Source organism: Pelecanus crispus, chromosome 2, assembly GCF_030463565.1.
Source record: "Pelecanus crispus isolate bPelCri1 chromosome 2, bPelCri1.pri, whole genome shotgun sequence".
NCBI lineage: Eukaryota > Metazoa > Chordata > Aves > Pelecaniformes > Pelecanidae > Pelecanus > Pelecanus crispus.
Genome location: NC_134644.1, coordinates 166,605,849 through 166,622,632, shown reverse-complemented (window position 1 = coordinate 166,622,632; position 16,784 = coordinate 166,605,849). Strand labels below are relative to the sequence as shown.

Genomic DNA, 16,784 nt, shown 5'->3' with positions numbered 1-16,784 from the left:
CATAATTGGTGGTGTTCTTGCTTCAAGACAACTTAAAAATTCTAAATCCATCTCAGAAAATGTAAACTTGGCCCCCTTATTCTTTCTCAAGACTTCATTGAAGCCACCTACATTCAGGCCCTGAGATGCATGAAACTGACACCATAACTCTCATCGACTGAGAAAAATTAGAAGTAATAGATGAGCTGGGCTGCCACCAAGCATGTCTGGACATCAAAATGGTTGCTAAGAAATGGATTTTTTTTTTTTTTTTTAAAGCTGAAAATGCCTGTGGCCTAAGAGTAATAACTCAAGATTAGATACAACATAGCTCCCTAGAAAAAGCACAGGACAGAGTAATGGACTTCTTCATGTTGTCACAGAAGGGCTATTCCAGTTCAGTCACAACAATCTTACCAAAGTTGGGGTTTTTTACGACATAAAATGAAATATTCTAGCTTCCTAACTTACTGTCATACTGAAAGCATTGTTTGAAATTTTATATACTGGTTCAACAGAGTTATTGTAAGACTGCAGCAAGAAGCCAGTGTTAGCATGACTGTGGATTTCAGTTTAAGCTCCTTAAGGAAACATAGTTTAGATCGTGCAGTGTTGCCTGCACAAAGTTCCAGTGTTCTTGGAACTTCGATAGATACAGATGATCAACCCTAGTATATAGGTACCTATAACCTGGAGGCCAGGATATTGAAATGTTTTCAAGCCAATTCGCTTATCCATCTGCCCTTGCTGTAATAGAGGTGGTTACAACAGTAATTATGAAATACTTGAATTTTGTTTGCCAGGTTAGGAGTATTCTGAAGAAAACTGGGAGCAAATAAGAACAGTTTTTTCACATTTCCTGTCTCCAAGTCTCAAATAGTTTCAGTGGAGTAATTTCTCATTAACTATGAGAATACAGTTACCATGCAAGACAAATGAAATGGCATTTCCACTGAAAGCATGTAGCACATTTCAATGTTGTTTTTCTTTTGCAAGTAAAGATATGCCTATGACTATATCATGTCCTCTACTTCACAGCCTCCCTCAACTTTTACTCAGCATCTCTTACTTAACAGCAACTGGACATTATCAGAGATAAAGAATCGTTTATGTGTGTCCGAATCCTCAAAAGTTCTGATACAGGGGAGAAAGCCCCCACAGAACAGTCATGTTAATAAGAACATGTGGGCAAAAAGCTACCACAGTAGCAAACCAAAGAGATGGGGTGGGGAAGAAAATAAATAAATAACCAGCAGCACAGACTACTGACAAGCTAAAGCTTTTTCCTGAAAGGAGACCAGAGGAAAAAGTCTCTGGATGCCCCTGGTTTTGTAAACTCTGCAAGACAAAACTCTGGGAACAGATTAGTCGGCAATGGAGTGTACAGCAGCTAGACATTTCAGATAGAGGCAAGACTACTTGAGCAGCACACTCTGGGGCATCGTCCATAAAACTGGTGAAAGCAAGGCAGTGCACGACCTAGAATAAAGACTGTAATCTAAAACTAGTTGTGCTAGATGACATTTTTACTATCTCAAGATATTAAAAAAAAAAAAAATCTATATAAAACCTAACAAGGAGATACCTAAAATATTCTTACCTGCCCTTTTGCATCCTCTGGCATAGATTTGATATGCATCCTCTTAAGACATCGAATAACACCATCATAGAACTGTACTGTGAATGTTCCTAGAAGAGTATTGATGTAATCACTATGAGTAGTTAAGAAACAAACACACCTTGTTACTATGAAAGCTTTAGCAAAATGTTTTGTAGGCTATATGAACAAAGTAACCAGGTGTTACCTACAGTCAGGATCGAGAATTTTAAGAAAAATAAATGACAGCCTCAATGCAAACCTGCTTTTATATTGTTGCTCTTTGTCTACTTGGACAATTTCAAGCACGTTTAAGCTATCATGTCACTTTTGCTCATAATTCATTGAAAGAATTAAGTAATAGTTAAGTTGCCACAATAGGGAAATAACTCAATTCACAATCAAATCTTTGTTTGCTTTAAACGACAGTAAAAACTTCAACTTCTACTTATGCTCATTAGAAATACTGTGAAGTATTGCATCTAAGTTGTTCCTTTATTTCCCCATTTCCATTGTTTTTCTTCAATAAACAGAGCTTTAAGGAGACCTACCATTCCTAAAACAATTACAAAAATGTAAATGTATCATTAGCCCAAATCAACTATAGTGCAAAATATTCCTAACACTGTGCACAGGATATTCTTCTCATCGCTGAGGAAACATTAAGCATTTTGTACTCCAGGAGAAATTCCAGTTGTCTAATTTCACATAGATAAAAGATGAACATCTTACTAAATTTGACAGAATAGAAAGATTTTCACTTAATATTGAGGCAGTGAGCAAAACTTTATATGCATGTCAATTTTTTAAGCAGGCTACAGCTACAGCACAGCATATGCAAACAGTCCTTACCAATGGACCATATGTGAATACATACCCTCTTTATTAATTGCTTCAATCTTTGCAGGGTAATATCGACAGTCCGTCCAACGAGCTAGGACTTCTTCTCCAGGTTTAAAATCCTATTTTATACAAATTTAGTCAATATTTTAATCATTTAGATTTTTTCCTAAAAATAATTAAACGTTATGTGCTAGAGAGATTTAATGTAGGGAAACAAGTAGGACAGTTTACAAAAAAAAAAGTCAAACATGCCACTTACAACAAATTCTTCATCATCTTTCAGCCCTTCTTTCCTTAATGCTGGTCGCTCCAAGGGTCGCAACCTATTGCTGTCCCAATAAATCCACTCATCATAGCGATGACTCCAACGTTCAAAATGGACCAACATCTTCCCCTCTTCATAATCTATCTTCTCAATACGAGATGGATACCTTGAATGATAAATGTAAGCTGATAAATCCCAAAGCCTTTCACAGGGTTTTTATGTTTTTGCATACAACAGTGCTTACGTGACCATTCACAAAGTTACACTAACACCTTGCACTGAGAAATCTCCAAGTGTGGAAAAGATTATATTACTAAATTGATAGTAGGATAACATTCAGTTCAGAGTTATCTATACACATTACTGATACGTCATCAGCTTCATCCTAGTCAGCTGATTATACTCAAATTTAAACCTCAAACTCCCAGACCAAGACTGCCTGAAACTGGAATTAGAAGTTTGTGCTTATCAGTTTTAACACCTGTGTTTCTTTAAAGCAAAGTCCTGCAAGAGTTTTCATTTGCTTGAGGATGGGAAGGATATAAAATAGTTTTAGGAGTACATTAATTACTTTTATCATATGAAATGTTTCATCAAATTAGACCACTGATTCCAGACAAATCCAAGGAACTAATCAAACCCAGAAGTGAAAGAACTTAATCTAAGCCGCTTACTAATTTAGGGATTAGCTTCCATGATTTCACTGCCATTAAATTTGATTCATAGTAACTATTTTTTAGCAGTCATCTCTCTGTAACTCCACATGCACTAAAATAAGTATGTCAGTCTTAATTAACATGTGGATTTTACTCTCAAACATTGTACATACTCAGTAGAACTAATGAGGGCTAAGTAGCAACCAGATCAAATCTTGGGCATCTGTTTTGGGGTGTGGCATAGATGTAGTTTAGGAACCATAAAGTTTGAGATTACATTTGCAGGGGAAAATGGCAAATTTCTCTAACTTCAGCAATTATTATTCAGTCTTACTATTTCTGTTTCACCGAAGTGATGTATTTCACAAAATGTAGTAGGGGAGCAAAATGCAATCTAGTTTTGTCACACTACTTCCTCTACCGAAATTATTAGATCCCGTTATTTCCAACTGTATGAAATGCAGAGAAATCTGGAATGAGGCAGAACTCAGCTCCTTCTGTCCTTCACAAAAGTATTGAAATGGGTTCAAAAGCACAAATAATCTCCTAAAAAAAGTTAATTAGACCATCAAATTTTCTCCAGAGTTTATATTAGGGATGGTCTAAAGTTAACAAATCATGTATTGAAAAGAAAAGACCACAGCAAAAGGTCAGCTGTCTTTCATTATCATTAAGAGGCAGCCTGTTTTCCTAACAAAGTGCTACTGTGGAGCAATAGTAAGAGAGCAGAGCTTGAGCAACCAATTTCCAGACCTACTGCAAATTCCATCAGCTAGAAACGCAACTGACATATACAGGAACCCTGTCAACATTTTCCGTTTTGAATACTTTCTGTCCAATACACTGACAGTGCTGATAAAGGAGTCTTTAACACTATGTTCTGATTAAAATATAAGTTCTCAGCAAGTACAGGCTTGCCACTTTTTCCTGGTGACTAGAACACGGCATTAAAACAAAAGGTGTCAATCTTAATTTGCTCCTTCATTTCTCCAGTCCTGCTTCTTCAGCTGCAGTGATGCATACGGCTTCCCAACATCTAAATATCTCGGGAGTTGCTAAGTGAGAAAAACTCTCTGATTTTCTAGGTTACTACTGCAATGCAACTACTTCAGCCACATTTCACCCTCGCCTCAGAATACACAGGCAGTCCAACTTCTTGTGGCATTTGTCTCATCCATACATTTCAAAAATGCAAAGTATTTTCATAGCCGTTCTTTACGTTCCCAACTTCTCACTGAGCTTTAAAAAAAACCAAACAATGTCTTAGTCTCAAACTGCAGACTCTCATTTGCCACTCTACTAACCAAATCTTTTTCAAGATAGAACTCCATGGGACTTCTTTCAGAGCAAAACCAAGATCAACCTCCTTTCCCCTTTCAATAGATTGACAACAACAACCTAACAAGAACAGTGTATCAAAACAGAAAGTAAAACTCATAGGTCAAAACCTGAATCCCATTATGAGCATTCTGGTTTAAATTTGAATAAAGCTTCGAGAAAACAAAGGCAGCCAAGAGATTGTTTTCCTAAGCCCTGCCTCTGACAATGCTTTCTTCTTAAGTCTACATGCTTCTACGTTTAGGTATTTAGTATAAGATTTCTCACTGACTTTTTCATCTTCTGGAGTGTTCCAATTTCAGAGTTCGTGTAACTAGACACCAAGTGTCAGAATAAGCAGGAAGAGCAGCAAAGCAGAGGAAAATATAAAGTTACTGTTAATACAAAAACTCTATGATTAACTATGTTACCTAAAAGAGTTCCAAACAGAAGGATGACACAGAAAGCATTTAACAGAGGGAAGGAACGAAAAACCCCAGAAAAGCAAGACAACAGGAAATGCACTTTCTAGCAACCAAAAATGAGAGCTTATGCACAAGCACTGAAGCTGCAGTAAGTGAAGTAGAAGGCAAGAACCATGCTGCTTTTTCTCACTACAGCTGGAAATTTCAGGTTTATCACATGCCAGACAGGTAGTGATGCAAAACTAAGGTTATTTTACAAAATTCAGGGACCATCAGCCAAAAGACAGAAATCTCATTTTCCTACGCATCTACAATGCAAATATTCTGTTGCCATTATGCTGCTACCCCATAGCCAGTTCCCTTGCTACATTTTTCTTGTTATGGCTGGTAGCTTTCACTAGTCATCATCAAAGTCACCATTCCAAGCACAGTGTGCAGAAGACAACAGAAGGGATAAACTGGCAAAGTATAGTACACTGTCCTGGAAAGAGAAAACCAAGTAAGAGGGGGAAGTAAAATACTGAGTATAGTTTAGAGACAAATATATAGAAATGAAGATAGTTTTAAGGAAAATTCAGCAAGCCAAGAATCAAGACATTAATATATACGGGGGGGGGGGGGGGGGAGCAAAGCTAGCATCGGTTAATAAAAGAAGATATGCAAAATATTAAGTCTTATTAGGGATCACTCAACAGAGGAAATGCAGCACCAGGTGTTCATTGGTTCACTTCTCTGCTAAACACAATTTCTGCTACAAAAGTCTTTTTAAAATGTCATTATCAGCTCTGAATTGAAGTCCACGATACTGGCTTTGCACAGTTAAATCTTATAATAAACACATCACATAATGGCTTTATTCCAATAATTTATGTTTCTTCAATGTATGTTAAGACAGTGGTTGCAAGATGAATAAAGCCAAAACCTGCATTCAACAACAATCCTCAGAGATGGAAGACTTAGCAAATCTCTGAACCACCCAAGCTATACATGATTGGTTATTAGGCAACCCAAAAATAACTTTGTATGGATTTAGCAACAAGATATTACCCTCAATATACACTAAATTTAGCCACACAACGTGCCACAAATATGTATAAACAGTCACATTTCACAATACTGATCCACAGTGGAAAAGAGCAGAGCATACGTATTGCAGAATTTAGTATTGCCAATTTTACACTGCACAGAATTCTGGTGTTATAGTTTTTGCACTTTTACTGAAAATAAATCAGTTTCATAAATTGTAAAATTATACAAATATTTCAAAGGCAAGTATGCATTTCCTGCTAATAAAAGATAAAATGGCAACCTGAATTTTTTTAAACCGCCTTTTTAAAGAATTCTAGTAACAATGCATACAGGAAAGCTTTTACTATGGCTATGAGCAATGTTTATATTTATTCTGTAGAAAAAAGATTAATATGAAGATGGTTACCTCTCATACACATGAGAAATTTTATGTATAAGTTCCTTCCATTGCAAAGCTACAAGCAGATATTATGAAGAAGTACTACAAAGGGGAATACAAACATCACTCTTTACGGTACCAAAGTGTAATGATGTCTGAGGCCCAACAACCTTCCAGTCAGGTTAATTCTCCCCGTTTGCCCCCAACAAGTACTCCACACTAAGGGATCAGAATGAATTTGGTATACAAACAGATTTTGCCAACATTTGTTCAGCACAAACCAGAAAAATACACTCTAAAAAACTGAGGAAAAAGTCTTTACTTTTCACGGCGCAGGAGGGGAACAGACCACCACACTCCAGTTAATAAAGTGTTGGTTTTGTGGGAAGAAACAAAAACCTGCAAGTCTTTGGTGTGTTTTTTTAAGAGCATGCTGGAAACCGTATTTAATAATCCCAAAGTCATCCAAATTTCAGGGGGTTTTGTTGTTCTTTTTTAAAGACAGAACAGGAAAACTATTGTTAGCTGATGGTATCTACCCAGTTTATGTATGGCATGCTCTCCATTCTCAGGTGCTTCTGGCCCATAAGAATTGCGCAACATTTTTTTAAAGCTGCAAAATTTAATATGGCTTACAAAATTTAGACTATGAAGCACTGGTCAGACAACAATAATGCTCCAATGTTCATATAGCAAAAATTAATGGAAAACTTCAGTTTTCATTTCTTGACAGCATTAAAAAAATACCCATTTTCTCCAATGAACTTAACACATATTAATGGCCACACGGACAGTATTTTTCATTTTGACATCATCATCTTCCTTTTGACCCTTTAAAAGTGATCAACAATTAGCGAACTGCCCCCTGAGATGGGACAACAGTTATTTCAAACTGTAGAAAAGGATGCAAAAAATTAGTAAATTTGCCCAAGTTTGCACCTACAAAGTCTAGAAACAAGACATATACTTCCTGCCTTTACAATAATGGTACAAAAAGTCTTTCCTTCTACCTTGTAGAGGATATAAAACCAAATGCCCTTCATTCTGACTTCTCCACAAATAGTCTTCTGGTATCTGCAAAACCTGCAAACACCTATTTCTAACTCTCCACCTTTTATTATATATATATTGTTCTCTATCACTGTACAGCAAAGTATTGACAGTCCTTTCACGTACCTGGTTGTCAAGTAACCCAGCCAACTGAAATGCAAAGCAAGGATACTACAAAATAAGATTTCCCGAAGTCTTACAGGGAAAAAGCTTCCTCCATACTAGTAAAAAAAAAAAAAAAAAAAAATCCATCCAGATAATCAAATATACCAAGTAAACATGCTGTGGTTCTGATAAGTAACTTATTTTAGTGAGCTGTTTCCATTCCAGAACTGCAACAAAGGCTATGTATCTGTACTTCCTTCACTACCTAACTTAACAGTTTAGATCAAGCAGATTTTCCAAGACAATAGTCTTTATTAAATAACAGGATTGTTTTTTTCAAAGCAATATCTGGCACTTATGGGACAACCAGTAGAGCACTAGAGCCACAAAAGACACAAGAAAACAGGAAAAAAAAGGAAGAACTGCATCTTTAAATACATCAGCTTTGCAGAGACTGTGTCCTACTTGTGGGAGCTAACACATTAAGAACCAGTCTCACACATGGGCACGTACTTGCAGATATGCACAGTTTTACTGCTGTTTCATTTGTTTTGTCAATGAGAGGCACAGCGGTATGCGCGCACATGTATGAATTTTTGTACAAGATCATAGGATAATTCCAGCTGGAAGGGATCTCAGAAAGCCTCTAGTCCAACCTCGCACTCAAAGCGGGGCCAGCTGTGGGATCACACCCAGTTTTCCAGAGTTTTATCCAGCCCAGCCGTGAAAACCTCCAGTATTGAAGACTCCACAAAACCTGATCCACTACTTGACTGTCCCATGGGGAAAAATATTCTCCTTGTACCTAGCCTGAGTCTCTCTTGTTTCAACTTGTGCCTGTTGTCTCTTGTCTTCCTACTATGCACTTACAGTGGAGAGCTTGGCCAAGTCTTCTTGATGACATCCCTGTAGGTATTGGAAGGCTGGTAGTGGGTCTCCTGAAGCCTTCTGCAAGCTAAACATGTCCAGTTTCCTCACCCTCTCCTCACAGGTTGTACACTCCAGGCCCCTGATCATCTCATATATATTTAATAATTTTCTATTATCAGTCAATCCCATCTCATTCACTCTCTGCTGACAGATGATCACATTCATTTTGATTAGAGCCACATTTCATAGCTTTAGTGAATTTAAATTTAACAAGTGGTACAAGTACGTTGTGTGAGATGACCTCCCCTGCAACAGTATACTGTTTTTCACTTGATAAAGAAGCATTTGCAATTACCTCCACAAAGCAAAAATAAACACAGCCTGTCTTTGCTGATCAGTTTCACCAGGATTTCTTCTACTCAGTAATCATACATGCCAAACGATACCAGTGACCCAAATGCTGTCTGCAAGTACTTCCTCATTTAAAAGTATGGGGGTTTTAAGCAATAAACAGTCAAGGTACACAATACCCTCTCCAGAGTTTACAGAATTCAAACAGAACACCAGATTCCATGAGACGAATTTCAGCAACTACTACACAGATGAAAATTTAAGACCTGCAGAAGTGCCTCAGAAAGCAAAAACATACTTTCCTATCTTTTTTCCCATCCTCTAGAAGCCTTTCTTGATTAACATTTTAACTGGTCATGAACACTGGATCTTTAAGTGACAGCAGGCTTTCAGAAAAACGGAGGAAAAAAACTGAAACCCTTTAAAAGGCTGTTTTTCAGCAAGTGTTCTCAATTTGTTACTTGCAGAAAGACTGAGCTAAGCAATACTACTGCTCTTCAATTTTGGTTTTGTTAAAAAATATGAAGAGATTTCATGTAAGTTCAGCAACTTAATCTTCTTTGAAGGATGTATTTCTGCATGCAGATGAGGGGAATGCATACAGCTTATATATAGAAAAAATTCAACAAAAACATCCACCACCCCCTTATGCAACAGAAAGCTAAGAAAAATAAAAAATCTCTTGGACTATTATTCCAGCCCATGTCACCCTAATAATAACACGACAGTAGGCTTTCTCTAACAAGCTCTTTGGTTACGTACATGAATATTATTTCATTTGAAATAGAGACCTGTTTTCAGTGTTGTTGTAATTGCAAAATTTTAATATTAAATTTCTGCCCATGCATACGGCACCACAAAAGTTTACATGCATATAAACTTGACCTGTTCTAGTCGGTGGTCCAGATGACGAACCAATTCCTAGAAAGTTCAGGATAAATTCTGTTCTGCCTGAAAATACCAAACTCAGCTGCAGAGCTTGCGACAGGGCCCACGCCTGACAACACCAAACCTAGACAAGTACTCCAGAACTGACACGCAACCCTTCCCTGTGAAGAGGCTGGGCAGATCTGATACAAGCCATACACTGGATATTCAGTGATCTTTTTCTGATACAACTATGCTGAAGCTATTTTCACATATTAACTTTTGTTATCTAGTTACATTAACCAATTATCTCTAGTCACAGAAGATGCTATAAAAAGTTCTATTAAAATTATTTTGGTTTTATAGCACTATTCAGAGACTTTCATGACCTTGGCATTCAGTTACAGAATCAGGATGTTGAAAACCCACTCTACAGCAACAGATAAGAACAAGACTGTTCTGTAAACCATATTTTTCCCTTAGAGACTGTTTATTAAAACAAACACTTTTGCCATAACTAAAATCAAAGCTCTACAGATAAAAAACGTTTAACCCAACTTTTTATACAGAGAATATAACTACTGGCATAAACATGTAAATAATACAGACTTCTCCATTACATAACTTGGAGTTAGCAGGATCAGATATTTACATGAACACACTTAGCTCTCCAGGAATGCAATAGAAAAGCTGGTACAGCCCTCTACATTTCCTAACCCTACTTAATCAGAGATCAGCTAAGAAAAAACTTCTAGGTAGAAGCATCAACTTCCTGTGTCACCTACTTGAACAAAACCAGAGATTTTTCAAACTGAAACTGCAGGGCCAGCACATATCATGAAATTAGCCCACTTGCATTAATAAAATTTTGACTAACAATTTGTTTCAAAAGAACAACTCCTTTCAACACAACAATACACATGCTGTGTAGTGTGTCCTTGTGCCCACAAATTTCAATTTTATAGTCTTGAGTCTTACTCAAGATATGACTGGGTGGTGCAGAGTCACAGTTTTAAGCACTTCATTCCTCCAACTGTTTGATACAAATACAATCATACTTACCTATTCCATGAACTCCGATTAAGGACATTTTCTTTTTTTAAAATCAGTTTTGCGAACCTATGAAGTATGACAACCGAGTACAAAACAAATTCGCATCCATGCCTTCAAACTAAAACAAAAGAAGTCTTTAGTCACAGAAGTTTGCCACATTAACACACCGATCATCTTGCACGTGACACTGCATTCCACACTACTCTGCAAATGCTCTTTGCTTGCTATGGCTGCACAAGCCACTAAAAGCAAACGAACAAAAACCCACAGAAAAGCTTAGTTTGACTTCTGAAGAGAGAGTATTTTCCTATAAGCTAATAGTTTTAACAGGCTTATTATGTGGAAATTCATAAAGTTCACATGTGAAACAGTCAATTAACAGGTGCACCAAGTTTTATAATTAGACATCAAAACATACAATACACACAAAATAATTCTGCTCTTAGCAAATACCGCACAACGTCTTCCATACCATTTTTGTAAATAGTCCAGTGCCTCCAAACGAGCACCAATCTCAAATGTGATTCCAGGACGATTTGGAGGCTTCTTACTCATCTTGATATTTTCTTTTTCACTACCTCTGGAAGAAAAAAAAAAAAAAAAAAATTCATATTAAAACACATAATATTGTCTAAAACTTGTCACTGACAACAAATATATTCCAGAGTGGAGAAAGATATTAAATTTCTATCCTGACTTTCCATTAACTGCTCAGTTTTCAGAAGTAGAATCAAGGCCCAAACAAGGCATTAAAAATATTCATGTATTTTTATTCATATGTCTTCCCATCCAAAAAAAAAAAGTCATCAACCTTACATCAAAAAAATAAAAAAAAAACTGGTGTTCATCTCTGAAACAGTACCACACTGAAATTCCTTGACATCCCTTTACAGCGTAATTTTAAGAGTTCTGTAGTCAACGTGTGTTCTCTCCTCTGCTGTGGAAAAGGTCAAAACCAAGGAAAACATACCTTACCAAAATAGAAATTTAAAGATAAACATGGCCTAAAGGACAAGTAAGATAGAAATGGCAAAACCAAAAATAAACAAACAAAAAAGCCATCTTCAACCTTCCTTATGCATTCTCGAGTCTCATTCATAGCACGAAGTAAGTTTCATTCACAAGTGCCTTTTAACGGTTTTTCGGTAATCCGGTCGCTTAAAAATCACTTCTCTGTCCGACTACCGTGGCGATAATCGTGGCTTTCTGATGTACTACCTTTACCACCCCGCAGCACAGCGCGGCTCGCCCTTGGGGCCGCAGGCTCCTGCTGCATGCCCGCTGAAGAGCGAGGGTGCCAGGCTGCAGGGCCAGAGCCTCCTCGGTCCGGACCGCCGGAGGAGCGGCGGCCGGACCCCGGCCTTCAAGCGGGGGTCTCCTGCCAAGGCTGCGAGCGCGGGCCGGGGCGGCCGCCTCCGAGGCGGTGTCCGAGCGGAGGAAGCCCAGGCCGCTCCCCGAGCGCGGCAGACACAAAGGGGTCCTCCCCAGCCAGGCTCCGAGCGCGGGAGGGCCGCCGGCCGGCGCGGGGGGAGCCGAGCGCTCCCGCAGGCCCGGGGGAGGACCCGAGCGGCCGCGGCCCGCGGACCCCCGGCTGCGGGTAGGGCCCAGCGCGGGGAGAGGCCGCGGGCGCCGCCCCGCCGGGCCCGGGCGCCGTGAGGGGAGCGCCGGAGCCCCGCGCCGCGTCGGGCCCGCCCGGAGGGGGGCCATCGCCCGGGGCCGCCCGCGCTGCCGCCCGCGCCCCCCCCCCCCGCCGCGCTCCTTACCGCCTCCTCCGACTCGCAAGGCAGCGGCGGGGCCTGTGGCGGCCCGCGGCCCCGGCGCGGTGCCCGCTGCTCCCGCTCGGCGCGGCGCGGGGTGTCCGGCGGCGGCCGCCCTCACAGCCCCATCCTCCCCGCGCCCCGCCGCCGCGTCACCACCCCGCGACGGGCCCGCGAGGCGCGGCTCGGCGCCGCCATGCCGCCGCCCCCGGCACGTGACTGCGGAGCCGCCGCCGCGTGACGCGGGGCGGAGGTGGGGGGGGGGGGTGGAGAGGGAGACAAAGGGAGGCGGCGGCGCGCGTGCGCGGCGGTGATTGACAGCGGGGCCCGCGGGGTGGGGTGCGCGGGGCGGGGCCGTGGGTGGCGGCGTCACAGCCTCGCGCCTTCCCCTGCTGCCGTCATACGCTGTCAGCCTCGGCCGTAGAAACACGGGGGAGAGGGTGGGGCGGGGCGGGGCGGCCGCGGGCTGGCGGGGCGGCGGGCAGCCTCGTCGCGCCCCGCGGCTCCCTCCCGCCCTCCCTCAGCCACGAAGCCGTACGGCCACGCACCGACTTCCCCGCGTGTTCTTCCCAGCCTCTCCCGCAACCCGCTGCGGGCGGGCGGGCGGGCGGGGCAGCGAGCGGCTGGGTGGGTGCTCGGCTGCTGGCCGGACCGGGCTGCTGCTCTTCCTTTTGACGGGCAGGTGGGGCTTCAGGGAACCACCGCTTCGGTCAGGCTGTGCTAGCCTGGCTTCACAGCTGGTGCAGCTCTTCAGCAGTTAATTGCTCTTAGCCGCTGTTAATTGCTGCTGCTGGTGCCAGTGCAGAACTCTTTGCTCCTTTTCTCGCTGTGCATGAAACTCCAGGGCTCCTTAATGGCTGCTGTCATCTGCTGGAGGGTAGGATGGCCCTGCAGAGGGACCTGGACAGGCTGGATCGATGGGCCGAGGCCAACTGTATGAGGTTTAACAAGGCCAAGTGCCAGGTCCTGCACTTCGGGCACAACAACCCCAGGCAAAGCTACAGGCTTGGGGAAGAGTGGCTGGAAAGCTGCCTGGCCAAAAAGGACCTGGGGGTGTTGGTAGACAGCCGGCTGAACATGAGCCAGCAGTGTGCCCAGGTGGCCAAGAAGGCCAACAGCATCCTGGCTTGTATCAGGAATAGTGTGGCCAGCAGGAGCAGGGAGGTGATTGTGCCCCTGTACTTGGCACTGGTGAGGCCGCACCTGGAATACTGTGTCCAGTTTTGGGCCCCTCACTACAAGAAAGACATTGAGGTGCTGGAGCGTGTTCAGAGAAGGGCAACAAGGCTGGTGAAGGGTCTGGAGCACAGGCCTTCTGAGGAGCGGCTGAGGGAACTGGGGTTGTTTAGCCTGGAGAAGAGGAGGCTGAGGGGAGACCTTATCGCTCTCTACAACTACCTGAAAGGAGGTTGTAGTGAGGTGGGTGTTGGTCTCTTCTCCCAAGTAGCTAGCGATAGGACAAGAGGAAATGGGCTCAAGCTGCACCAGGGGAGGTTTAGGTTGGATATTAGGAAACATTTCTTCACAGAAAGGGTAGTCAAGCATTGGAACAGGCTGCCCAGAGAGGTGGTGGAGTCACCATCCCTGGAAGTGTTCCAAAAACGGGTAGATGTGGCACTTTGGGACATGGTTTAGTCTAGTCTACCCTTGACTGGTTTAGTGTGGACTTGGTAGTGTAGGTTAACGGTTGGACTGAATGATCTTAAAGGTCTTTTCCAACCTAAACGATTCTATGATTCTATGGTGTTCACTATCTTGCTTATCACTGTGTTTTTCTTTGCCTGGGAGACCTGTGATAAACGCGCTGGCCTCCAGCCAAGTCTGGCACTTGGCCCCTGCGTTGCTGCCGTCCCAGCACTCTGGGAACCGTCTTGTGGAGACCTTCCTCCTCTTCTCCTCCTGTTTCCAACTTTGTTGTAATGGCTTGCCATCACATCCCCATGGATGTGACCAGTAAGATAACAGTCAGCTTTCCGCCAGCTAACAGAAAAGAAACACAAGCTTTCCTAGGCATAGTGGGTTCCTGGAGACTGCACGTTCTGGGTCACAGTCAGCTTGTGATTCCTTTATTGAGTGACCCCAAAGAAGAACTTTTTCAAGTGGGGCCCTAAGCAGCAGCAGGACAGACAGGAGATAGTTTGTGTGGTAGCCATTGGGCCCATGCAGACAGGACCAGAAACATGCTCTGCGCCATAGCTGGGAAGCACGGCCTCACCTGGAGCCTCTGGCAGAAAACACCTGGAGACACCCAAGGTCGAACTCTAGGGTTCTGGAGCTGGGGGTGTCAAGGGTCCGAGGTGCTTGCACTGCACTAGATGTTCATAGGAAGGGTCCCCTCTACACCTCATGCAACCAACACTGCGTGAAGTAAGTGGGTAACATTGATCATGCAACGGGCTCAAATGGGGAACCCCAAATGGCCGTGTAGCCTGGAGGGGATCACAGTTTGGCCAGGAGGCAGAGATTTCAGAGCATCACCTGAGGAGGTGTCTCAGGCCCAAGAGAGCAGAAAGTGAAAGGCAACATGCTCTGTTGACCAGTGGATCCTGTTGTGTGTGCAAAATCAGATGTGGAAAGCTGCTGTGTGGAGCGCAAGTCATGGACCAAATGAATTGATTGGATTTCTATGGACATTTGCGGGGTGTCCAACAGACTAAGGGAGTAATGTCTGTGTGTATGTCAAAGGACCAGGAGGCGGGCGATGATTGATGGGGATGTATTAGTGTAGGACATAGTATGGCATGGATGGTATGGAACAAGGGGTGGAGATTGTACTGGGTCTGGCTGGGATGGACTTAACTTTCTTCATAGCTGTCCATAGGGTGCCATGTTTTGTGGCTAAAACAGTGTTGATAACACACCAGTGTGTTGGCTATTGCCGAACAGCACTTGCACAGCATCAAGGCTTGCTTTTTTTTTTTTTTCACTCTGCACCCCCAGCAAGTGGTCGGGGGGTGGGCAAGAGACTGGGAGGGGACACAGCCAGGACAGTTGACCTGAGTTGGCCAAAGGGGTATTCCATGCCATAAAATGTCAACCTCAGCAAGAAAACCTGGGGCAGAGGAAGAACGGTGGGGCTCTTGTCTTCCAAAGTGGCTGTTGCTGGGAGACTGGCTGGACATGGGTCTGCTGGTGGGAGGTGGTGAGCAATTGCCTTTGCATTGCTTGGGGTTTTGGTTTTGGGTTTTTTTTTTTTGCTTGCTTTCATTTATTAAACTGTCCTTATCTGGATCTACAGACGTTCTCATTTTTGTTCTTCCTGTTCTTTCCCCCATCCCACTGCAGGGGGAGTGGGCGAGTGGCTGTGTGGGTGTTTGGCTGCTGTCCAAGGTCAACCCATCAGCTTTGGTTAGTGCCTGCGAGGCTGCCTCCCACTTGAAGTCTTTGTAGGGATACTGTGCAATGGGTTAGAGTATTTATATTTTAGAGCATTTATTTGCTACAGGGTTTTTTATTCCTCCTTTGGTTTTTCCTTGTTCCCATTTTCTGGGTGGTGGTGGCAAGCAGGATAGACTGAAGGAAGAAGGAAGCTTGAAGAAAAACAAAACAAAACAAAAATTTTTAAAATAAGCTTTTTTCTCTCTTCAGCAAAAAAGTTGCCATTCCATTCATTTGAATTCTCCATCTCTTACTACCCTGAGTGTGGTTTTGATGCAGGCTTTTGTTATGAGGGTTTGTTACAGGATGGTGAGGGTTGTTGAGTTGGCAATGAGACCTCTCCCAGTGGCAATGAACATGCAACATCAGGATGCCATTAGAAAATGGCTGTTCTTCTGTCCAAGGAGAGGGAGATGGGGGAAAGATAAAAGAGGTAGTGAGGATGGGGCAGGGTACATGTGGGTGGTTGAGTTATGCTCTGGACTGCTGGAGGCTGGCTGGGTTATGCTGCGGTATGAGAAGGGCTCAGAGCAGCGTGTGGCACCTTGCACATCACCTCACTGCTGAGGCTGTCAGGAGAGGGAGGCAGAGGCACAGCAAGCTGAGGTGTTCGGTAATATGGGCTAAAAGCTCATCTGCACACCCTCAAAGGAGCACAGAGACACAGCAGGAGACAGAGCCCAAATAATACCCTGCCCCGGCAGCTCCCAGGAGTCACCAGCCCATCAAAGGCCCATTTCCTCAAGCCCAGAGGAGCACAGGGGCACCATGGCAGGTGGAAACCCAAATTAAGGACTCAGAGGAAGGGACACCCCAATGCAGGGTGCTGTGTGTGACTCCTACTGCACCACCTTCAGAACAGC

The 16,784-nt window shown here is 43.1% G+C and overlaps 1 protein-coding gene across 16 annotated transcripts in view; it reads right to left on the bottom strand.

Annotated features, from left to right (window-relative positions):
- PHF20L1 (PHD finger protein 20 like 1) overlaps nt 1-12,589 on the bottom strand; it is a 66,933-nt gene extending 54,344 nt beyond the window's left edge. For 9 of the 16 annotated variants that reach the window (XM_075705220.1, XM_075705221.1, XM_075705227.1 and 6 more), the window contains exons 1-6: nt 12,550-12,589; nt 11,259-11,366; nt 10,796-10,852; nt 2,679-2,850; nt 2,454-2,538; nt 1,580-1,668 (exon numbers count right to left, since the gene is read on the bottom strand). In XM_075705220.1, the coding sequence (XP_075561335.1) occupies nt 1,580-1,668; nt 2,454-2,538; nt 2,679-2,850; nt 10,796-10,852; nt 11,259-11,341 (486 nt within the window). In that variant the 5' untranslated portion in view covers nt 11,342-11,366; nt 12,550-12,589. Of the gene's footprint in view, nt 1-1,579; nt 1,669-2,453; nt 2,539-2,678; nt 2,851-6,629; nt 6,710-10,795; nt 10,853-11,258; nt 11,367-11,756; nt 11,990-12,549 lie in introns of those variants that run through there. The other 7 variants (XM_075705218.1, XM_075705231.1, XM_075705232.1 and 4 more) reach the window with 3 other exon arrangements.
- Between the last annotated feature and the right edge of the window lie 4,195 nt (nt 12,590-16,784).